This window comes from Panulirus ornatus, chromosome 27 (assembly GCF_036320965.1).
Source record: "Panulirus ornatus isolate Po-2019 chromosome 27, ASM3632096v1, whole genome shotgun sequence".
Classification (NCBI taxonomy): Eukaryota; Metazoa; Arthropoda; class Malacostraca; order Decapoda; family Palinuridae; genus Panulirus; species Panulirus ornatus.
Window position 1 is genome coordinate 20,046,617 of NC_092250.1, and position 19,548 is coordinate 20,066,164.

Consider the following 19,548-nt stretch of genomic DNA (forward strand, 5'->3'; position numbering starts at 1 on the left):
CTCACTACAGTAACTCAAGGAGCCACACTTACCCCAGCACTACACGATACTCTTACAAAGGACTGCCCGCGGCCCAACGGAACACCAGTCCTACCACATCCACCACACTCACCGTGAAGGCTACGTCATGACGCCACACGACCAGATGGTAGACCATCATGACGCCAGACGACCAGATGGTAGACCATCATGACGCCAGACGACCAGATGGTAGACTATCATGACGCCAGACGACCAGATGGTAGACCATCATGACGCCAGACGACCAGATGGTAGACCATCATGACGTGCAAGACAGATAGGAATGACCTCCAGGATGTACAGCTACAACTCACTGAGTACAACATATTGACAAGTGTCTAATACCTACAACCATGTTCCTGATGGATACTTGTTCTATATCATACCACAAACGTGTGTTATGTATGATATTACTTGTCCAGTCTGTACAGGCAGTGCACAATGGAACCTACCGACAAACTGACAGACATATATATATATATATATATATATATATATATATATATATATATATATATATATATATATATATATATATATATATATATATATATATATATATATATATATATATATTATGACAGACAGACAGACAGACATACAGACGGGCAGATGCTATGATACAGACAATGGAAGGCAAAGAGAGACAAACACATGCACAAACAGCAACACACACACGCACAGGGCCTCTCTCACGCTCCATGGGTTACAAAATCAAGAAAATACAATCCAACCACAAACCACAGCACGCTGGGGGCTTACCCCCACCCCAACCCAGCCTATACAGACGAATCTACACTATGTGACTGGCCAAACCTGGGTATGTAAACCAACCCTGGCAGCTCTATGTGATAATAACAGAATAGCACTATGTAAACAAACCTGGGCAGCTCTACCTAAAAAACAAACCTGGGTAGCTCTATGTGAACAACCAGAGTGGCTCTGTGTCTACCAGCCAGAGTGGCTCTGTTGTGAGACTTACCGTCAGCCGGGGTATGGCAGACCCAGCGAGGCAGGTCTGACAATAAGTCTTGTTCAGACCTATACACATATCCCAGACCCTCAAACTTCGTAATAAAAGTCTACTCCAACCGTAAAATACCGAGTACGATCCTTTCACAGTGTAATAACGCTACCAAACCCAGCAATACGTAAAGGAGAGTCATAAAGCTGCAGGAGCTGGTCGTGCCGCCAGGCGCGTCTGTCCCAGGAAGACAGATGACACTGTCAAACCTCCTCCTCCACACTGGTATCTGAATATGACGACCACAAATTCCCTGGGTGATAAACGTGATATAGTTCACTCCTCCGGTCGCTACCTGTTCCTGTCCTGCTATTCATATGAATATTGTTGTAAGAATCTTTATCTTTTCTCCACAGAATATCTTCTCTTTCCTGACGTCTATCATCAACATGGTATCCATCATGCACGGAAGCCTTGCTCTTCATCCTTGCATCTCCCGTAGGCCCGTCTGACCATCATCTGCACCCCGGCTCTCTCTCTCTCTCTCTCTCTCTCTCTCTCTCTCTCTCTCTCTCTCTCTCTCTCTCTCTCTCTCTCTCTCTCTCTCTCTCTCTCTCGTGTGTGTGTGTGTGTGTGTGTGTGTGTGTGTGTGTGTGTGTGTGTGTGTGTGGCACCAGGAAGAGAGGCTGGCACGGCCGTAGCCGACACACTAGAGCACAGAGGCCGACTGACTGACACACTCTTGTTAAGTGTTTAATAGCGGCTGACCTCCCTATACATGGCAGGGTGGCTGACCTCCCTATATATGGCAGGGTGGCTGACCTCCCTATACATGGCAGGGTGGCTGACCTCCCTATACATGGCAGGGTGGCTGACCTCCCTATACATGGCAGGGTGGCTGACCTCCCTATACATGGCAGGGTGGCTGACCTCCCTATACATGGCAGGGTGGTTGACCTCATCATACATGGCAGGGTGGCTGACCTCCCTATACATGGCAGGGTGGTTGACCTCATCATACATGGCAGGGTGGCTGACCTCCCCTGCCCCTCCAGACAATAACTATCCTCCCCTGCCCCTCCTCTACTCCCACTCGAGCCACAACTACCCTCCTCATCCCCTCCCCCTCGGGCCACAACTACCCTCCCCATCCCCTCCCCCTCGGGCCACAACTACCCTCCCCTTAACTATGTAAAGCAGTTTTATGGTCTCTGTTGGACCTTTAACGGCACCACCGCTGCTATCAACACTCCCACTGTTGTTGTTGTTGTCAGTCACTGCTGTTCCTGTTGCTCCTGTTGTTGCAGACATTGCCGTTCCTGTTATCTTTGTAGTCAGCGCTGCTTCTGTTCCTGGTGTAGTCACTCATATTCCTGTTGTTGTCACTTTTCCCCGCAGCTGTTACAAGTGTTAATGAAAGGGTTCCTGTTGCTGCTACTGTCCGAACTGCTGTTACAGCTGTTGTCAGTGGTACTGTTACTACAGCTGTTGCTTGTAGTACAACTGTTAAAGCTGCTGCTAGCAGTGATGTTGTTACAGCTGGTGCCGGCAGTGTTGCTTTTACAGCTGTTGCTATTACTGTTACTCCCGTTACAGCTGTTGACAGCAGTGCTCCTGTTACAGCTCTTACCAGCAGTGCTCCTGTTATGTCTCACACGCCCTCTGGTAAAATTGTTGTTACATTTATAGCTTTTCCCGGTGCTGTCCACACCACTAATTCTAACTCAGCTGTTCATCTTACTGCTCTACTTAGCAGCATCTGTTGGTGCTCATCCCCTCACAACTGCTGCACCAACCACAGCTGTCTACCAAAAGCTACATTGTGTCAATATTCTCCAGCTGCTGGCTGAGGTCGTGCCGGTCGTCCTCGCTATAACGAATGCATCAGTTTTGGGAAACTTGTTCCTATAACGAAGTGCCGTTCAACCGCCCCGTTATCCCGCAGCGATCATGGCGGGTCGGGGCAGGTGTGCTGTGGGCCACGTCACACCTGTCCGTGGGGACACACCTGTCCCAGGTCCTCCTGCACCTGTGACTGGTCGTACCAGCCGTCTGGTGAGTCATGCAGGAACCAGACGGAAACACACTGGACCTGTGAGTCAGGTCGTGATGAGGTACGTGGAGGAAGAGTCTGGTCGGACCTGTTGTCAGGTCAATCCACAGCTGAGGTTAGATGCTGCCGGACCTGCAGCAAAACATCAAGTCAGTTAAGCTGGATTGTACGGGACCTGTAGCTGTACCTGCCGGACCTGTACATCCAACACACAGGTCAGCATCAGTCAGGACCCGGCAGTAGCCACTGTAAGGCCACAGCAGAAAAAATCAGAGGCAACACAAAAACACTCGAGGAAAAACCGACTAAATTTGACATTCTGGGGACGAGTGGACAAACAGTGTTGTAATCACCTCACTGTCTCCCCAACCCCGACCCCTGGGAGAGGACAAGCTCCCCAACCCTGGCCCCCGGTGTGGGCTCACCTCCTCACCGTCTCCAGGGGTGCAGTGAGTGTCACGGGGGGAGGCAGGTCCTACAGTAGCGTCGTCTCGACAGCCGCCGCTGCAACTGACAGCCTGGGGGAGGGGGAGGGGGGAGGGGAGACGAGGACCCACACAACAGACTCTATACACCTCTCCCTCCAGGGTTTGGAGGCCGATCCCAGGATGAACATGTCCCTCGAATGCTGGAGGACGACCTCAGGATCAATCCTACTGTAATGCCGGCGGAAGATGACCCAACGGTGAGATAAGCCTCAAGTTCGAGGATGACCCAAGAGGGAGCCTCATGCGACTTCGCCTCCTCATGATAGGTTGACCTTGATGTACCCCTACGATAGAGGATGACCTCTGACCCTAGGGTCGGTCATGACCCCAAGGTGTCATATATGGCAGCCTTGTGGTGGCCTGATGCTTCCCCCAGGATGAAGGATGGCCCTGTAATGACCCCAGCATTATCCCCAGGGTGATGTAAGACCGTGAGTGGCTGGGGTGAGGGGTGAGGCTGGCACACAAGTGGCACCGATGAGGCACATCCTGGTGACACGTGGACGTAGGGGGGTGAGGGTGGGGGATCAGGAGAGGAAGCTATGGCTCATGAATCATGGTAGTCCGGAGGTAAAGCCCGTGTGGCAGCCGCCGGTCAGGTGTGGGCGGCGCTCTGTGGTCGGCAATTAGATTACCGTGGCGGTCGGGAGTGAGAGTGGTGTGGTCAGGAGAGGCTCTGGGAGAGGAAAGGATCGTGCAGCCTCCCAGCAGGAGGGTCGGGAACGGTAGGTAAGGTGTTGTGTGGTCAGGAGGAACGTTTATCGACGGCCAGTTTGCGACAGGTTGCTCCGGCCGAGCCTGACTGACCCCCGGCGCCGCCGCCCACACGGCCCTCGTTAACAACTCATTAGGTTAAGGTCAGGTACGCCCGGGTGTGGCACACTCACCCGGCCATCTGTCGTGGCCACTCGTCCCGCACACTCTGCACTACCGGGAAATCCGTCGTCGCCGCCATGGGTCAGCAGTGCAGGCAGGCAGGCAGGGGATGGCCGGGCTGCTGGGGTTTACAGACACTGAATGGGGCGAGTTACAGCGGGGAGCGGGAGGTGGTCTCCCCTGGCATGGCCCGAAGGCACCCCCTCAAGTGCAGGAGTTTACCCCGCGGCAACGGAAGTCTCTCCTGCAGACCCGCAGCTGAGGCCATCCCCTCCGTCACCTCCCAGTGTTGCTAGGGACGTGGGCGGGCCACCTAGGCCGGACCAACGTGAAAGGAATGACCTTGGTGGGAGAACCGTAACCTGGCAGAGACCAGATTGACCCTGCACATTAAAGTCAATTGGTTATTTAATCAAAACTATTACGAAACACCAAGGAATGACCATGAGGGACCATGAGCTGGGACAGTCCGGGATGTCTTAAAGGGACCACGACCTGGGACAGCCCAGGTTGTCCTAAAAGGACCATGGCTTGGGATAGCCCAGGGTGAGCCAGCACCATACCCTAGGGTGACCGCGGGCCAGGGCTGGGGTTGGAGGCGTTGTGACAGTGACTTAGCAACGGTTAAGGCTGGAGTCTCCCACCTCCCTCAACCCAGCAGTAAACACGCAAAACAAGCGTTGCAAGTAATGTGTGATCAATATTCCTGCAGGAGAGTCGCCGCTACTCACGACCCGGGGGAAATAGCTATCCATGTTGGTAATGGGAGGGTTGGTGACACGGACAACCCCTCAACACCCCAGCTGTTGACATATGACCCAGTCATGCCCTGGGCTGGCACTACATCCGATGGTGAACCTACTAACCTAACCTAACCTTAAGTTGACCTCACATCCCACAGTAACCTATGAATCCCCAACTGACCACACATACTCCTCACCTTTCCCCTTGACCCCTATGTTGACTTATGACACCGTGATGACCCTGACCCGAGATTGAGCTAGTCTAGTGACCCCTGACAAGGAAAGGAAACCTAATCCCGTTGTGACTCTAGAGAGCTCGAACTGACCAGTTGACACTTGATTACCCATGACCCTGTGCTGACCCCTGACCTCCCCAGCACATAGCCATGTTGACTGCTCACCCCCTACCACATCACACTGACCCCCTCACTCCTACACCATGTCCCTGACGTCAGCACCAACCACTGGATTAAGAGAAACTGTGCTACCCTCCGGAGGTCTTCTATCCACAGCTGGGTCCAGGACCAAGGTGCCAGCTTGATCCTTGGCTCAGTCAGGCTGCTAGAGGCGGCGGTCTGTCGCCCTACGTGACCACCACTACATCCTGGCTGGTCTGGCTCTCGCTACTTGTTCACGACCTGGCTTGATTCCTCCCGTGCACAACTCATTGTTCCTAATGACTCCGGCTCTGACCTCTGACTCATTCATGATTCTCTGCTGACCCCTGACCTCGCGCTGGCTGAGTCATGACTACCCGTGACCCTGGTGACCCCTCACTTCCTGTGCAGCCTCCAAATTCTGCCAGAGAATCTAATCACATTAACACACACACACACACACACACACACACACACACACACACTGTACTAGACCCGCTACCCTCACCTCCTGCCATCAGAGATCCCTCGTCCCCAGGTTGCATGTAAAGCACCACAACCGTAGACACTACTACAACACGAACACCATCACTGATCAGTACACTGCATGTTACCTTCCACCATACTGGACGTTGAAGCCTCCCCCTCCTCTCCCCTCCCCTTTCCATAGTTACAGTGTGTGCGTATGTTCGACGTATCATTTCTGTGTATTATCAGCCTTTGACGATTGTTCTTACAGTTATGATTATCAAAATCACTATCATTATCATCATCATCATTATCATTATCATTTTTCTTTCATACATGATCGCCGTTTCCCGCGTCAGCGAGGCAGCGTCAGGAAATAGACGAGGAAAGGCACATTATCATTTTCATTATCATCGCAGGAAGGACGGAGAAAGAACACTACGCTCGTTCCTCCTGTGTGTCGAGAGGGGCGATTAAAACTAGTGGGTACGACGACACTTAAGGGGAAGGGGGATGAATGTCCGAGGGGTGGTCTGGGGTGGCTGTGAGGGTGAGCGCAAAGGAGTGAGCGGGTGGCACTTCTGAGGGAGATGTGGGAATGTTTATGAGAGTAAGGGAGTAAGTTTCAGACTAATGATGGGCGTGGATGATACTGGACGACGAGAGGTAGGTGACTGTTACTTCTTATGCTCCTGGTAGTGAGAGGAGTGAGGAAGAGAGGTGAGTGCTTTAGGAGAAGCTGTGTAAAAGAACGGAAAAGAGTCGGAAATCGAAAGCCTGAGTACAGCATGGGGCGTGAGGAGGGATGATCATGTATGGAAGGAGAGTGTACGAGGGAGATATGGTCGTCAGCTGAGTATGGTTGAGAAACGAACAAGCTGTGATGAGATGGCGTGGACATATGGAGAGGATGAGTGAAGAGAGAGACTCACGAGGAGGATATATATGGATTAGGAGTGCAGGAAGTAAGGTGGGGGGGGGGGGAGGGGCTGTTACCGAGAGGGAAAGATGAAATGGTAGATGCTTTGAGTCTTCAGGCCCTCAACCTGCAGTAGGGTGCAAGACGTGCACGGGATCGACCAAACTGGTGTAACATGATATAGTGAAAGTGACGTACTGTCAATAGGCTGAAACAAGAAACTGTGGAAAGGTAGAAAGATGACTGGTGATGGGATTCCACAAGTGTAAAACTTTCTCCTCGTACACACCCACAAAAAATGTACACACATAAAAAACACAGACACCCACTCACATACCAACATAACAAACATGGCCACACCTGGCCCTTACAGGCCCAGGCCACAACCAACACGGCCACACCTGCCCCTGACACAATCCCAGACCACAACCAACATGGCCAATCACCATTACCACAATCTCCTTCCTGGTTGATTGAAACTCCTCCCCATCTTGCCTATCTTCTCCCTCTCTCCACCATATCTCCAACATCTGCTCCCTTCCTTCGGCAGATCTCCCTCGTCTCCCTTCCTCCGCCATTTTGCTAAGCCTCTCTCTCCCACACATCTTCCCTACCCTGGCCCGTAATCCTTTACGAGACATTTGTCCACAATTACCCTGGCTCCACCCTAACACGATATTACCAGAGGTTTTGTAATTATAGATGCTCTCTCTCTCTCTCTCTCTCTCTCTCTCTCTCTCTCTCTCTCTCTCTCTCTCTCTCTCTCTCTCTCTCTCTCTCTCTCCCTCTCTCTCTCTCTCTCTCTCTCAGTGGCCACTCCCCAGCCCCACCAGTGGTTAAACCCTGCACGTAATAATCAGGTCACTAGCTAACCACTACACACATCATTTCCATATCTACAAGTAAACCCGACCAGCCACTCTGTTACCACATCACATGACCACATCTTTAACCACAATCCCCACACTTCCCACTACACGACTCTATTCATCTACCACGACACAAGTAATTTATGTACTCATCTACTCAAGAGAGTATCTATCTATCCCCACAAATCATCGCCATCTACCCACTACAGTATCTAACCATCTACCACAAACCATGGTTGTAGCTACCTCAGGTGTGTTGCAGGTCCACCACAACCCAACATTACTCTTATATTTCGCCCCACAAGATGGCCACTGAGTCTTCCAGATTCTCCCTACCCAGGCTCACCGCTTCCTGAAGAAGCCCCACTCTCCCTAAGCACTCGCACTCCCTTACTCTTCCAAACTGACCTACTCTCCCTTCCACTCTCAGGAACAAACGAGCTGCTGTTTGCCTCACATATCCACCCTGTAGGTGTGATGTAGGGAGCGCAGGGTTAACACTGCACAACCAAGTCCCTCACACTATCATAATAATTACCGCTCGACTGAATTACCTGAAACCAGACTAATAACATGTTAACATGTAGTGTGTGTGTGTATGCGTGCGTGGGATTGCAAGGCCACGTGTGCAGACGTGTGTGTTTGTGTCCAAAGGAACGCGTATGTAAAAGTAAATGAATAAATAAGTAAATACCACATTACTGGACATAGGCAGCCATCTGGATGACACTAAACAGCAGAGGTATTACAGACATGGTACAACATGGAGCATGGACGACTGGATGGGCTGCGAGCCGGCTGCCCTGTGCAGGACTCGAATCCGGGCACCGCAAGACTGATAATGGCGTGGGGTGTGGGTGTGGGGTTCAGACAGACAGTCTTGACACCAACACTGGGGGTGGCAGTCTATTGATTATTGATGATGATGATGATGATGTTCACAGTGGTTGGGACGGGGAGGTTCTTGTAACGGGCTGGACCAGCTCGGACAGTCTCCATACGTGTCCAAACTGCAGCTCTGGGACGAGGGACCTCTGATGGCAGGGAGGATGCTCCTTCCTGACCGCTGGAGGAGGAGGAGGAGGAGGAGGTCCAGGTGATATTACACAGTCTAGAGGACCAGTGTGTTCAGCTACTCTTGACAGGTGGTGCACGAGGGGCAGAGGATAGCTGATCTTGCTTGTCTTTATCTACATGTGAACCTGGCGGAGAGGTAGGAACACCAGGCATGGCAACCACCGAGGCGGAGAGGTAGGAACACCAGGTATGGCAACCACCGAGGTGTTCAGCAAAAATAAAAGTTGTGTACATGTTGTTCAGTTCAGGTTCATGGAGTCCAAGTGGCCTCAGTCTATGCAGAATGTACACACGAGAGCTGGATAATATGATGCTGAGGTGTTCCTTCCGCTGTAGTTCATCATCCAGAGTAACATCAAGAACCTTAGCGCACTGAACAGCCTGAAGGGGACTGGGGCCTAGTGAGACAGTAGTAGTAGTAGGAGGGGTCTAGTGAGACAGCAGTGTAGGAGGGGCCTAGTGAGACGGGTTTGGAATGAAGGTTAATGTATATGGTATGGGTGACGGTAGGCGAGAGTACGGCTGTGTGTGTGTGTGTGTGTGTGTGTGTGTGTGTGTGTGTGTGTGTGTGTGTGTGTGTGTGTGTGTGTGAGTGTAGGGAGGCGCGTGCGGGCGGGTGTTCATGAGAGAGTGTAGAGGGTGAGGGATGCTGGGGTAGTGGCTGGGCTGCCTGCCTAGGTACAGGAGCACCAGGCTGGCCACCCCGCGTCGTGTTATGTTGCCTCAACCTCCAGCTGCCGCTTCCCCTCCCTAGTGTCACTCTGACGACCCTCTCTCATCCCCTCCCCTTGTCTCCCCAACACGACTAACTAACTCCTCCCTCTCCCCACTGCCCCTGCTCCTCCCCTCACAGCCATACCACACTTCTAACGTCAGAGTTCCTCCCTCTGACCTGCACACGCCCCGTCCTGGCCTTAACAAGTGTCATATATGCGGCCAGACACACACATCTGTTACCCACATCTGCCCCACACCTGCACTCACCCCCATAAAACCGTACCCCTCACTCAGCTACCCCCGGAGTGTGGCAACACCAGCAATAACAGCCTTTACAGTAAGAGCGCATTGGGCTTATTATTCCGTTAAGTGAGAAAACAGTAACGTTATCTTCTTAAGTAAGTACGGCTGAGTGTGTGTGTGTGTGTGTGTGTGTGTGTGTGTGTGTGTGTGTGTGTGTGTGTGTGTGTGTGTGTGTGTGTGTGTGTGTGAGGGAGGAATCAGTACACCAGTTCAGACCGCACCCTCCTCACACCGTCATGATTTCCTTCCTGGGAACCACGTCTCCCCTCACCCCCTGTACTGGCTGCACAAAAGGAATCCTCCTCACCCAAGGCCCAGCCTCGCCTTCCATTCACAATTATCATGAATAAATACATCAGTTCTCGCTACTCAGCTCACTCATACTCAGCACACAACATGGCAGCCTCAAGACTTGCCATCTCTCCCAAACTGGCCCGTCTCTCAAAACACACAGCGCTTCACTAATGTGTTCATGCCTGCTCTGAAGTTTATATGAACACTCCCGTCTACACTAGGGACAACACCCCTCACCACAACACTGGACAACACCCCTCACCACAACACTGGACAACACCCCTCACCACAACACTGGACAACACCCCTCACCACAACACTGGACAACACCCCTCACCACAACACTGGACAACACCCCTCACCACAACACTGGACAACACCCCTCACCACAACACTGGACAACACCCCTCACCACAACACTGGACAACACCCCTCACCACAACACTACAAATATCGTTCAACACATCACATGACCCTTCAAGACCACGATGCATATCGAAGACACAGAACACTTTTTACTCAAATGTCCAGCACTTTCTGCATTTGGAAACAAACACACACACACACACACACACACACACACACACACACACACACACACACACACAACACACACTGTAGACCTGTGGTCCTGACGGATAGACGTGGCCAGCTACCAGAGTGCTGCAAGAGCTTCCAAAAAATAGAAGAGACCCCTGGTGCAGGAAGGTAAGGTAAGGCAAGGTAAAGTAAGACAAGGCAAGGTAAAGTATGCACAGAACCATGTCTGCGGTTTTCACTCCATCGTGTGTGGATCTGATATACGTATCATGTATCAGGACTGGACGTGTTGTTAAGGGCACCGTATCTCATACGGTCTATCGATATCCAGGTGTGTGTGTGTGTGTGTGTGTGTGTGTGTGTGTGTGTGTTATCCACACAAGGGGAGGGGAGAGTGACGATCTCCACAACGCCAAACATCTATCATCAGACATCTGGACTTCCCAGGACCATCTACATTTACATCATGTTTTTACGTTTAGCCTCAAGTGTCCACAGCTGTACTCTGTTGGTGAGGGACTCCTGCCCCGCCCCGCCTCGCCGCTACTGTTGGCGAGGGACTCCTGCCCCGCCCCGCCTCGCCCCGCCCCGCCCCGCCGCTACTGTTCCTCACGTGTCAGAGGACTGCTCCTCCCTGTGTACATCATGACCAACATCTCCAACCTACATTGCGTCACCCCTGCACCTTGTCTCCGGCCGAGTGTACTGACCAGTGGCTTTCCTCAACTGCCGCACCACCACCACCTGAGCCTTCCCTCACCCCGACCCAACTGCTGACGTATATACCTACAACCTGGAGCTGAGGACACTTCGTGTACAACAGTTATTATGACACGTGGCCGTCCATGCACCAGCACGACATCCTTGACACGTAATATACAGTTTGCTTCTATCACGATCCTCATGAGTGAGCTCTGGACACACGCTTGGCTTGAGGCCAGCACTGTTTATCCTTCTCATATACCATTTCTTGTAACTTTATCCACCTGATTTCGAATTCGTCAACAAACTGCCTTATATCGCCAAGGTGTCTGCAATATATTTCGCTCTTTATAACAAAGCATCCCAGTCATCATCTTGGCAGCGTCGTCAGTCATGTTCAAGTCTCATCTGATATCCTCTGGGAGGTCGTCTATATGATAACATAACAGTACCAACACTGACACCTGGGGGAGCCGAGGCCTGGCTAGGCTTGCTTGACGGCCGCTCTCCCTCCCTGTCTGACACATATATCAGCATAGCCTCACCCTGACACTTGCCTGGACATCTGCCTTCATCACCACCACTGTCTCCTGCCTCTGGTGTCTTATCTCTCCGTCTACATGAATGAGGAATGTAGCACACTACTGCTCTCCTCCACCATAGTGACTGACCATAAGGTCTGTCGTCTGTCCTTGTCTCGTGCTGTCATGTGATTTTCCTCCACCACAGTAGGTGCTCCCTCAGGGCCAGCCACCACCCACGGCACCCAGACTTCGTTATAAACCTGGCCTGTGTACGTGTACACCACTCCGCAGGTGTAGCAAGAGTGTGGCGGGCCTCAGGTGCGCACCATAAGCTTCGTGTTTACCTAGGAGGAACCAGGGAATATTTATGTTCATCGTTGTAAGTTTGGTCAGGTGTTGCATAGCTTTATGTTTATATTTGCGTCTGTTCTTGTCACGGGTGTTAACACGGTCGCACAGACTGGTGAACACAGACGTCTGCGCACGTGCACGCACGCACGTACATACTGGGCTGGCCGGGGTGTGTGTGCCCTGGTAAACAGTGGCGTGAGAGCTGAGGAAGGTGAGGGGGAAGGTGATCCGGCGGAAGGCTCATGGCCCGTGACCGGTACAGTCAGTCAGGCAGGCAGGAGTGAGTTGAAACACAAGACACGCCGCAGGGGATGCGGTCCACGACCCGCCCCGGAGAGGATAGAGTTCCCGCGGAGGTGAAGGAGAGCCAGTGTCGTGGGCAGGGTAGGGACAGCAGGTGTGAGGAGAGCTGAGCCACACGTGTACCCGCCTCACTCGGGTTGAGGGATGTCAACACCAGACATGTTCGTGGCTGCCCACGGCAAGGATGACGTACCAGCACTCGGGAGGAGAGTCATGCATCGTGGACCTCATCAAACTACATTATAAGCTGTTCATTCCCCTACACGTCAAAGCTTTGCTACACTCTACCTTCAAATATCTTTCCCGCTACCTATGACCTGGCACGTTTCGAAAAACAGGTCCTTCATGTCCTCCAAAATTCGTAAATACTTTCCCATGTCTTTTATTTTTCCGTTTCATAATTCTCTCTATATTTCAAGGCCCGGCCTTGATGTGGAGGAGAGCAGCAGTGTTCCACATTCCGCATTCATGTAGACGCAGACACGAGACAGCAGAGGCAGGAGGCAGCGGTAGTGGGGGGAGTGTGTGGGAATATCTGCCACAGTGTGGCGGAGGAGCGAGGTGGGGGCACGTAGTGGGGAAGGGAAAGGTAATGTGTTGGATGAATATGTAGTGGGAAGATGGATGTATGTAGTGGGATGGTGGATGAATATGTAAAGGAAGATGAATGAATATGTAGAGGGAAAGTGGATAAATATGTAGTGGAAAGGTGGATGAATATGTAGTAAGATGATGAATGAATCTGTAGTAGGAAGATGGATGAATATGTATGTAGTGGGAAGGTGGATGAATATGTAATGGGAAGGTGAATGAATATGAAGAGGGAAGAAGGATGAATATGTAATGGGAAGATGGATGAATATGTAGTGGGAAGATGGATGAATATGTAGTGGGAAGGTGGATGAATATTTAGGGGGAAGGTGGATGAATATGTAGTAGGAAGGTGGATGAATATGTAGTGGGAAGGTGGATGAATATGTAGTGGGAAGGTGGATGAATATGTAGTGGGAAGGTGGATGAATATGTAGTGGGAAGGTGGATGAATATGTAGTGGGAAGGTGGATGAATATGTAGTGGGAAGGTGGATGAATATGTAGTGGGAAGGTGGATGAATATGTAGTGGGAAGGTGGATGAATATGTAGTGGGAAGGGTCGATAGCAGGAGTGTACAGTGGGGGAGGGGGAGGGTGTTGCACCGGAGACCATGGCATCTCCCGGGTTGAGGGTCAGTTGATCTGGCACCCTCCCCAGAGAGAGAGAGAGAGAGAGAGAGAGAGAGAGAGAGAGAGAGAGAGAGAGAGAGAGAGAGAGAGAGAGAGAGAGAGAGAGAGAGAGAGAGACCTGTGGTGGTGGTGGGCAGGGGGAAGGGCTGTGTGGTGGTGGGCAGGGGGAAAGGCTGTGTGGTGGTAGGCAGGGGGAAGGGCTGTGTAGTGGTGGGCAAGGGGAAGGGCTGTGTGGTGGTGGGCAGGAGGGCAGGACTGAGGGCTGTATGGTGGTGGTGGGAGGAACTGTGACACAGCAGGCAGGGCAGGGTGGAGGGATGGTCCTCCCTCTCTCTATCCCACCACCGTCACCGTCACCCACCTGGCACTCACGGGCAGGAGGGGGAGGATGGCAGCTGTGGGGAGACGGGAGGGGGGGGGGGGTAGGTGGCAGCTGTGGGGACACAGGAGGGGGTGGGTGGCAGCTGTTGAGAGACGGGAGGGAGAGGTAGCCAGGCAGGACGGGAGGGGAGAGAGAGAGGATGGAAGGAAGTGGGTGGCGGACAGAGAGACATCTCGGTGGCAGGAGAGTGTGAGACCTGGGCACCAGGCTAGTGCTGACACCACCAGACACGGTATGATGTGTGTAGCTGAGGAGAGGGGGTGCCACGCGGCCTGGCACTGGGTGCCCGGCAGGTGGCCTAACCTTGGTTAGTGTGTGGGTCTGGCCGCTGGCCCGGCCATTCATCACAGGTGGGCCGCCTGGCCAGCAAGGATCCGGGCCAGACATGTATGGCGGTGGGCGGGCGGGCGGGCCGGGAGAAAGTAGCGTTCACCTCGTTGCCTCAGTTGGCCAGTCCATCACCATACCTGCCCACGACACACCTCCCGCTCTCCACCACACACACACACACACACACACACACACACACACACACACACACACACACTATAAACTATGAGGAACTTCCCTCAAGATAATTTCTCATAATGTTTCATCGAGAACTTGATCTAATAACCTAATTACAACTGTGATCCAACACAAACATCTGATACACCAAACACAGACGATCAAAACAAATCCATCACACAAAAAGAAAAAGATTTCTCTTAAATATATATAACAAGAAAGTCAAGCCATTCCATGAGACAATACAGTATAGTACAGACCAACAACATTACAGTATGATATCTCATGTCACTCAGTCTTTCTCTTATGTTTGGGGCAGCAACTGTGGGCACCCCAGGACCCCACCAGCCACACCTGCCTCCCTCCCTCACTGCTCTGTGTTTGGGTGTGTGTGTGTGTGTGTGTGTGTGTGTGTGTGTGTGTGTGTGTGTGTGTGTGTGTGTGTGTGTGTGTGACTTTTCATGGAGGAAAAGGAGCACTGTCAGACTAGGACCTTCTCGCTTCAAGAGTCCATTACTTCCCCGCTCCTGAGCGGAGTGCAACGTTGAAGCTACAGGAATACATCTACGGGGGCCTTCATCCTACAAGTGCGATTCAGTGTGTCTCACACTACTAGTGTGACCCTTGACCAAGTGAGAATGTAAGAACCTTCAGCAACACTACGGAGAGATAAGCGTCCTTCCAGATTACTTACTTATGTTACAATGAAAAGTTGGGTCAGTCCGCCATACACCATGACATGGGTCAGCACGGAGTAAATATTCTCAAACCTAATCTACTCTTTATTAACCAGTATGTTCTCAATAACAATATCAACCAGTATGTTCTCAGTAACAATATCAACCAGTATGTTCGCAATAACCATATTATCTAGTATGTTCTCAATAACTATTCTAACGTAAACAAGAGACTAGTAAATTAACAAAACAAAACACAAGATGAAGACATCTATAAACTTACAACATATGTAAACAGGTCGTGGATAATGTTCCTAGTGTCGAGCGAAATAAGTGAGCAGGCGAGCAGGCGCAAGGGCTGTGCACTAGTGGCCCAGCAAGTCACATTTCTCACAAGGTGACCGCTAGCAGCTCAGTGGGTTCTGGGTGGGTGATATATAATACTGAGTAGTTCAGCTTTTTGTCTTGTTGTCTCATGTTGTTAGTGTGGGATATCTATGTTCAAAACACAAGACTCATCTGGTGGCTTACAAACGACTTTCAAAATGGAAAAAGGTAGTTACATGAAGAGCTACGTCCCTCGCGAATGATGTAGGTACAGCAGGCACCGACAATGCTAGCGCACATCATCATCAGCCAATAACATTACAGTCTGAGTCCTCATTAAGCATACAACGAGGACATATGGGTGGGTGGGTGGGGCATTTACGTCGCATGATCCGATACCTGGCATCTTCCCGCACTAGACACTGCACACGTTACGGCAGGTCAGTCACTACCGGGAATTCTTATACTTTGCTTCACGAAGGCATTCTGCTCGGCACCAGCCTGGTAACACGGGCGAATGGCACCATCGAACGTTACCCACCTTACCCTAACCTACGGTGTACCACTCACGCTACGGCGGTGTAGCTCATCAGTAAGCACACACACGGCCGGGCAAAGAGGCGGCCTGAATCAATAAACCAAGACACACACACACACACACACACACACACACACACACACACACACACACACACACACACACACACTAGGCAATGGCAACATTAATAATATGTGTGTCAACGGTATAGGTGTGCCGCTACTTGCTGAGCCGTCACCCCCAGGCCCCAGTACACATGGGGCTGGCTTCCCTCACCACGCACCTTACCTCCTGAACAAAATGAAGATCTAACAGAACAAGCAAGAGAACCTTGAGGCGACAGTGCCTCCACGCACTCGCTGGGCAAGTGTCTTGCATGTTAAGTGTGTGTGTGTGTGTGTGTGTGTGTGTGTGTGTGTGTGTGAGGGATGCCAGGTGTGTGGCGTATGTGCTGGGGTCATTACAGTCCTCCATACTAACAGACAGTATGCACAACAAGGTGTACATTATTCTCCCCTACAGCAGGTACAGCAACATGTACACCCAGAATGTGTACACCACGACTGCTAAATACACTCAACCCCTTTAGTGTGACCAGCTAACCCCGTCACTACACTACACTAACCCCTTCAGTGTGACCAATTAACTCGTTCAGTTTGACCAATTAATTCCTTCAGCGTGACCACTTAACTCCTTCAATGTGACCACTTATCTCCGGTGTGACCACCGAACTCCTTCAATGTGACCACTTATCTCCTTCGGTGTGACCACTTATCTCCTTCGGTGTGACCACTTATCTCCTTCGGTGTGACCACTTATCTCCTTCGGTGTGACCACTCATCTCCTTCAGAGTGACCACAGTCCTTCATTAGGACGATTTAATCCTTCGCGTAAGACGACTTTATCCCTTTATCCACGACCAGGAGTTAAGTCGTCGTACTCCGGGGGTTAAGTCGTCGTACTCCGGGGGTTAAGTCGTCGTACTCGGGAGATTAAGGATAACAAGAGGGAGGTAAGGGCGGGAGTCGTGCTGAAGACCGCGACCAACGAGGAAGCTGGTGGCTGCAGCGGGTCCGCCATGGCAGCAGGATGGTCTCTGCCACACACGAGGCACAGCCGCCTCTCCACAGAGACAAAAATGCAGTGTAGCCGCTCTACAGAGTCTACGAGGTGTAGTGGGCATCTCTATCTACAGGTGCAACACAGCAGGAACCTTGGCCGAGCTCAGCACCAATGCATTCTTGCAACACAGCTCATCCAACACGACCACTGCCTGCCTGCCTGCCTCGCACCATCCCAGCACTCTCTGTGTACACACTCACCCTTACCGCCTACCACAGCCATCCTATACCCACCATGTCGAGGTCATTATACACACTATCCTACCTTGACCAGGCCATCTCGCAGACTATCCCATCCTGTGTAATTACGAGGCCATCTAAGACTACCTTACCTTCTGTTACTTTCAAAACTGCCCTACATACTATCCTACAAAGTCAGGCTGTTTCACAGACCATTCCACCTTCACTGACAGCCTCACAGGCTATTTCCTAAACAATTACAGATAACAAAAATGTCACATTTACTTCAACAAGCAAACAATATAAATTGTTTACTAATGCTAACATTATGCAGCCATATTATGATACAACAGAAACATAAAACACATCACATGGTGTTGGAATTTCAGACTATGACAGAAGCAGACAAACCGTCACATTCTCGTCTGTCATTAAACACAATGTTACAGGCCAGTTTTCACAAGGTGTCAGGGATGGTCACAGCTGCGACATTTCCTGACGCTAACAGACTGAAACAAATCACTTAACGCTCTAACAATGTCACAGACTTTCACGAGCCATGTTGCACAGTGTCACACTCTTTCATATGACAATCCTTGTGTAACATCCTGAAACGAGACGTATAATCGTATATGGTCACATGTAATTCTGGCAGCAATACAGGTTAAGTTTAGCAGCCTTCGTAACACTGTTACCAAGATACATGTTGCTGGCAACCCTGTGACAGATCTGTCTGCAAGTCTGGAACACAATGACTGCTTATCTTAGAAGCTGTCACGATCAAACATAACAGGTGTTACCAAGTTATACATAGTGACAGACCACTTCCAAGGCTGCAGGGTAAGTTGAACCCCTTGATGAGGAAGGTGGGGAGGGCCGGAGACTCGTGCTGAGGAACGAGAGAGCGTCAGGCTGGGTCACACACACGGTGTGTGGCACGAGGATACCATCCGCCACATCAAACTCTTCACTAAACTTACTACACTTGTGTTGTTGCGGACGGACCTCTGACAACACTGACCCGACTGGCCTACGGTAAGTCACTGCAAGCGTCGTGTGGACGGTGTGTAGCAGGTGTGTGTGTGTGTGTGTGTGTGTTTATATACGTGAGGGGTGAGTCACAGTTGTTGAGGGCCGTCGCAACCATCTTAGCAACCCCAGCGCTGGCACCAGTCCGGTAGGCCTGGCGTTTCTTGTGTCGCTCTCCTCCCGCCTCCCCACCACCTGACACGCCGCCAACCTCTTCTCACAAAGCTTGCAAGTAACGGGAGAGGATGCAAGACAGTGTTGGACAGGAAAATCAATTGTTTAAAGGAGCGGACCAAGGCTGTAATGATAGTGTATGGGGGCGAGTGGTCCGCGGAGGGATGGTGATGTGCCCGGCCTGGCACCAGCACACCCCACCCCCCCATCCTAAACACAAGTGCCACTCGAGCAAACACTTACCTGGAGGAGTTGAATCGTTTCTTTATGCCCTTGAACATGTTGCTGACATGGGTGACGGTGGCCCTTCGCCTCAACTGCCGCTACCTCCTTCTTCTTGGGCCCCACCACGTCTGCCCCTGCTTAGCCAGGGTGTACTCCACTCTCGTCTGAGGCCCCCTGCACACCTCCACACTTTGCTAGTTTCTGAGTAACGGGTAAACAAGGGAAGTGTCACTGAGTATTTACACATGAGTCATGACAAAGCACCAAACACTAGCACAGCCGCGCAGCGTCAACCCTCTGCCCGGACACTCACGATACTGCTCTCCTCAATACAAACATGTCTCGACCCAAGCTTCTCTCATGCATATCGATCTTGCTCTCGTCCCCAGCCGTTCTACCTCATGAATGGAATAACTGGTCACAAGTTGTGATACAAGTTTCCTTATATAACCACGATGAATAACGATTCCATCTACCATAGAGGCGGGCAGCGAGAGGTGTATACATAATGGGGGGAGATGGAGAACTTTCCTCAGTGTTGTGTGGCTGATGATGATGGTGGTGGCGGTGAGCGGC

At 51.3% G+C, this 19,548-nt stretch overlaps 1 protein-coding gene across 5 annotated transcripts in view; it reads right to left on the reverse strand.

The window, feature by feature from the left end:
• Window positions 1-19,287, reverse strand: part of LOC139757651 (uncharacterized) — a 200,992-nt gene extending 181,705 nt beyond the window's left edge. For all 5 annotated transcript variants that reach the window (XM_071678375.1, XM_071678377.1, XM_071678374.1 and 2 more), the window contains exon 1: window positions 18,991-19,287. In XM_071678375.1, the coding sequence (XP_071534476.1) occupies window positions 18,991-19,028 (38 nt within the window). In that variant the 5' untranslated portion in view covers window positions 19,029-19,287. The remainder of the gene's footprint in view (window positions 1-18,990) is intronic.
• Window positions 19,288-19,548: the final 261 nt, after the last annotated feature.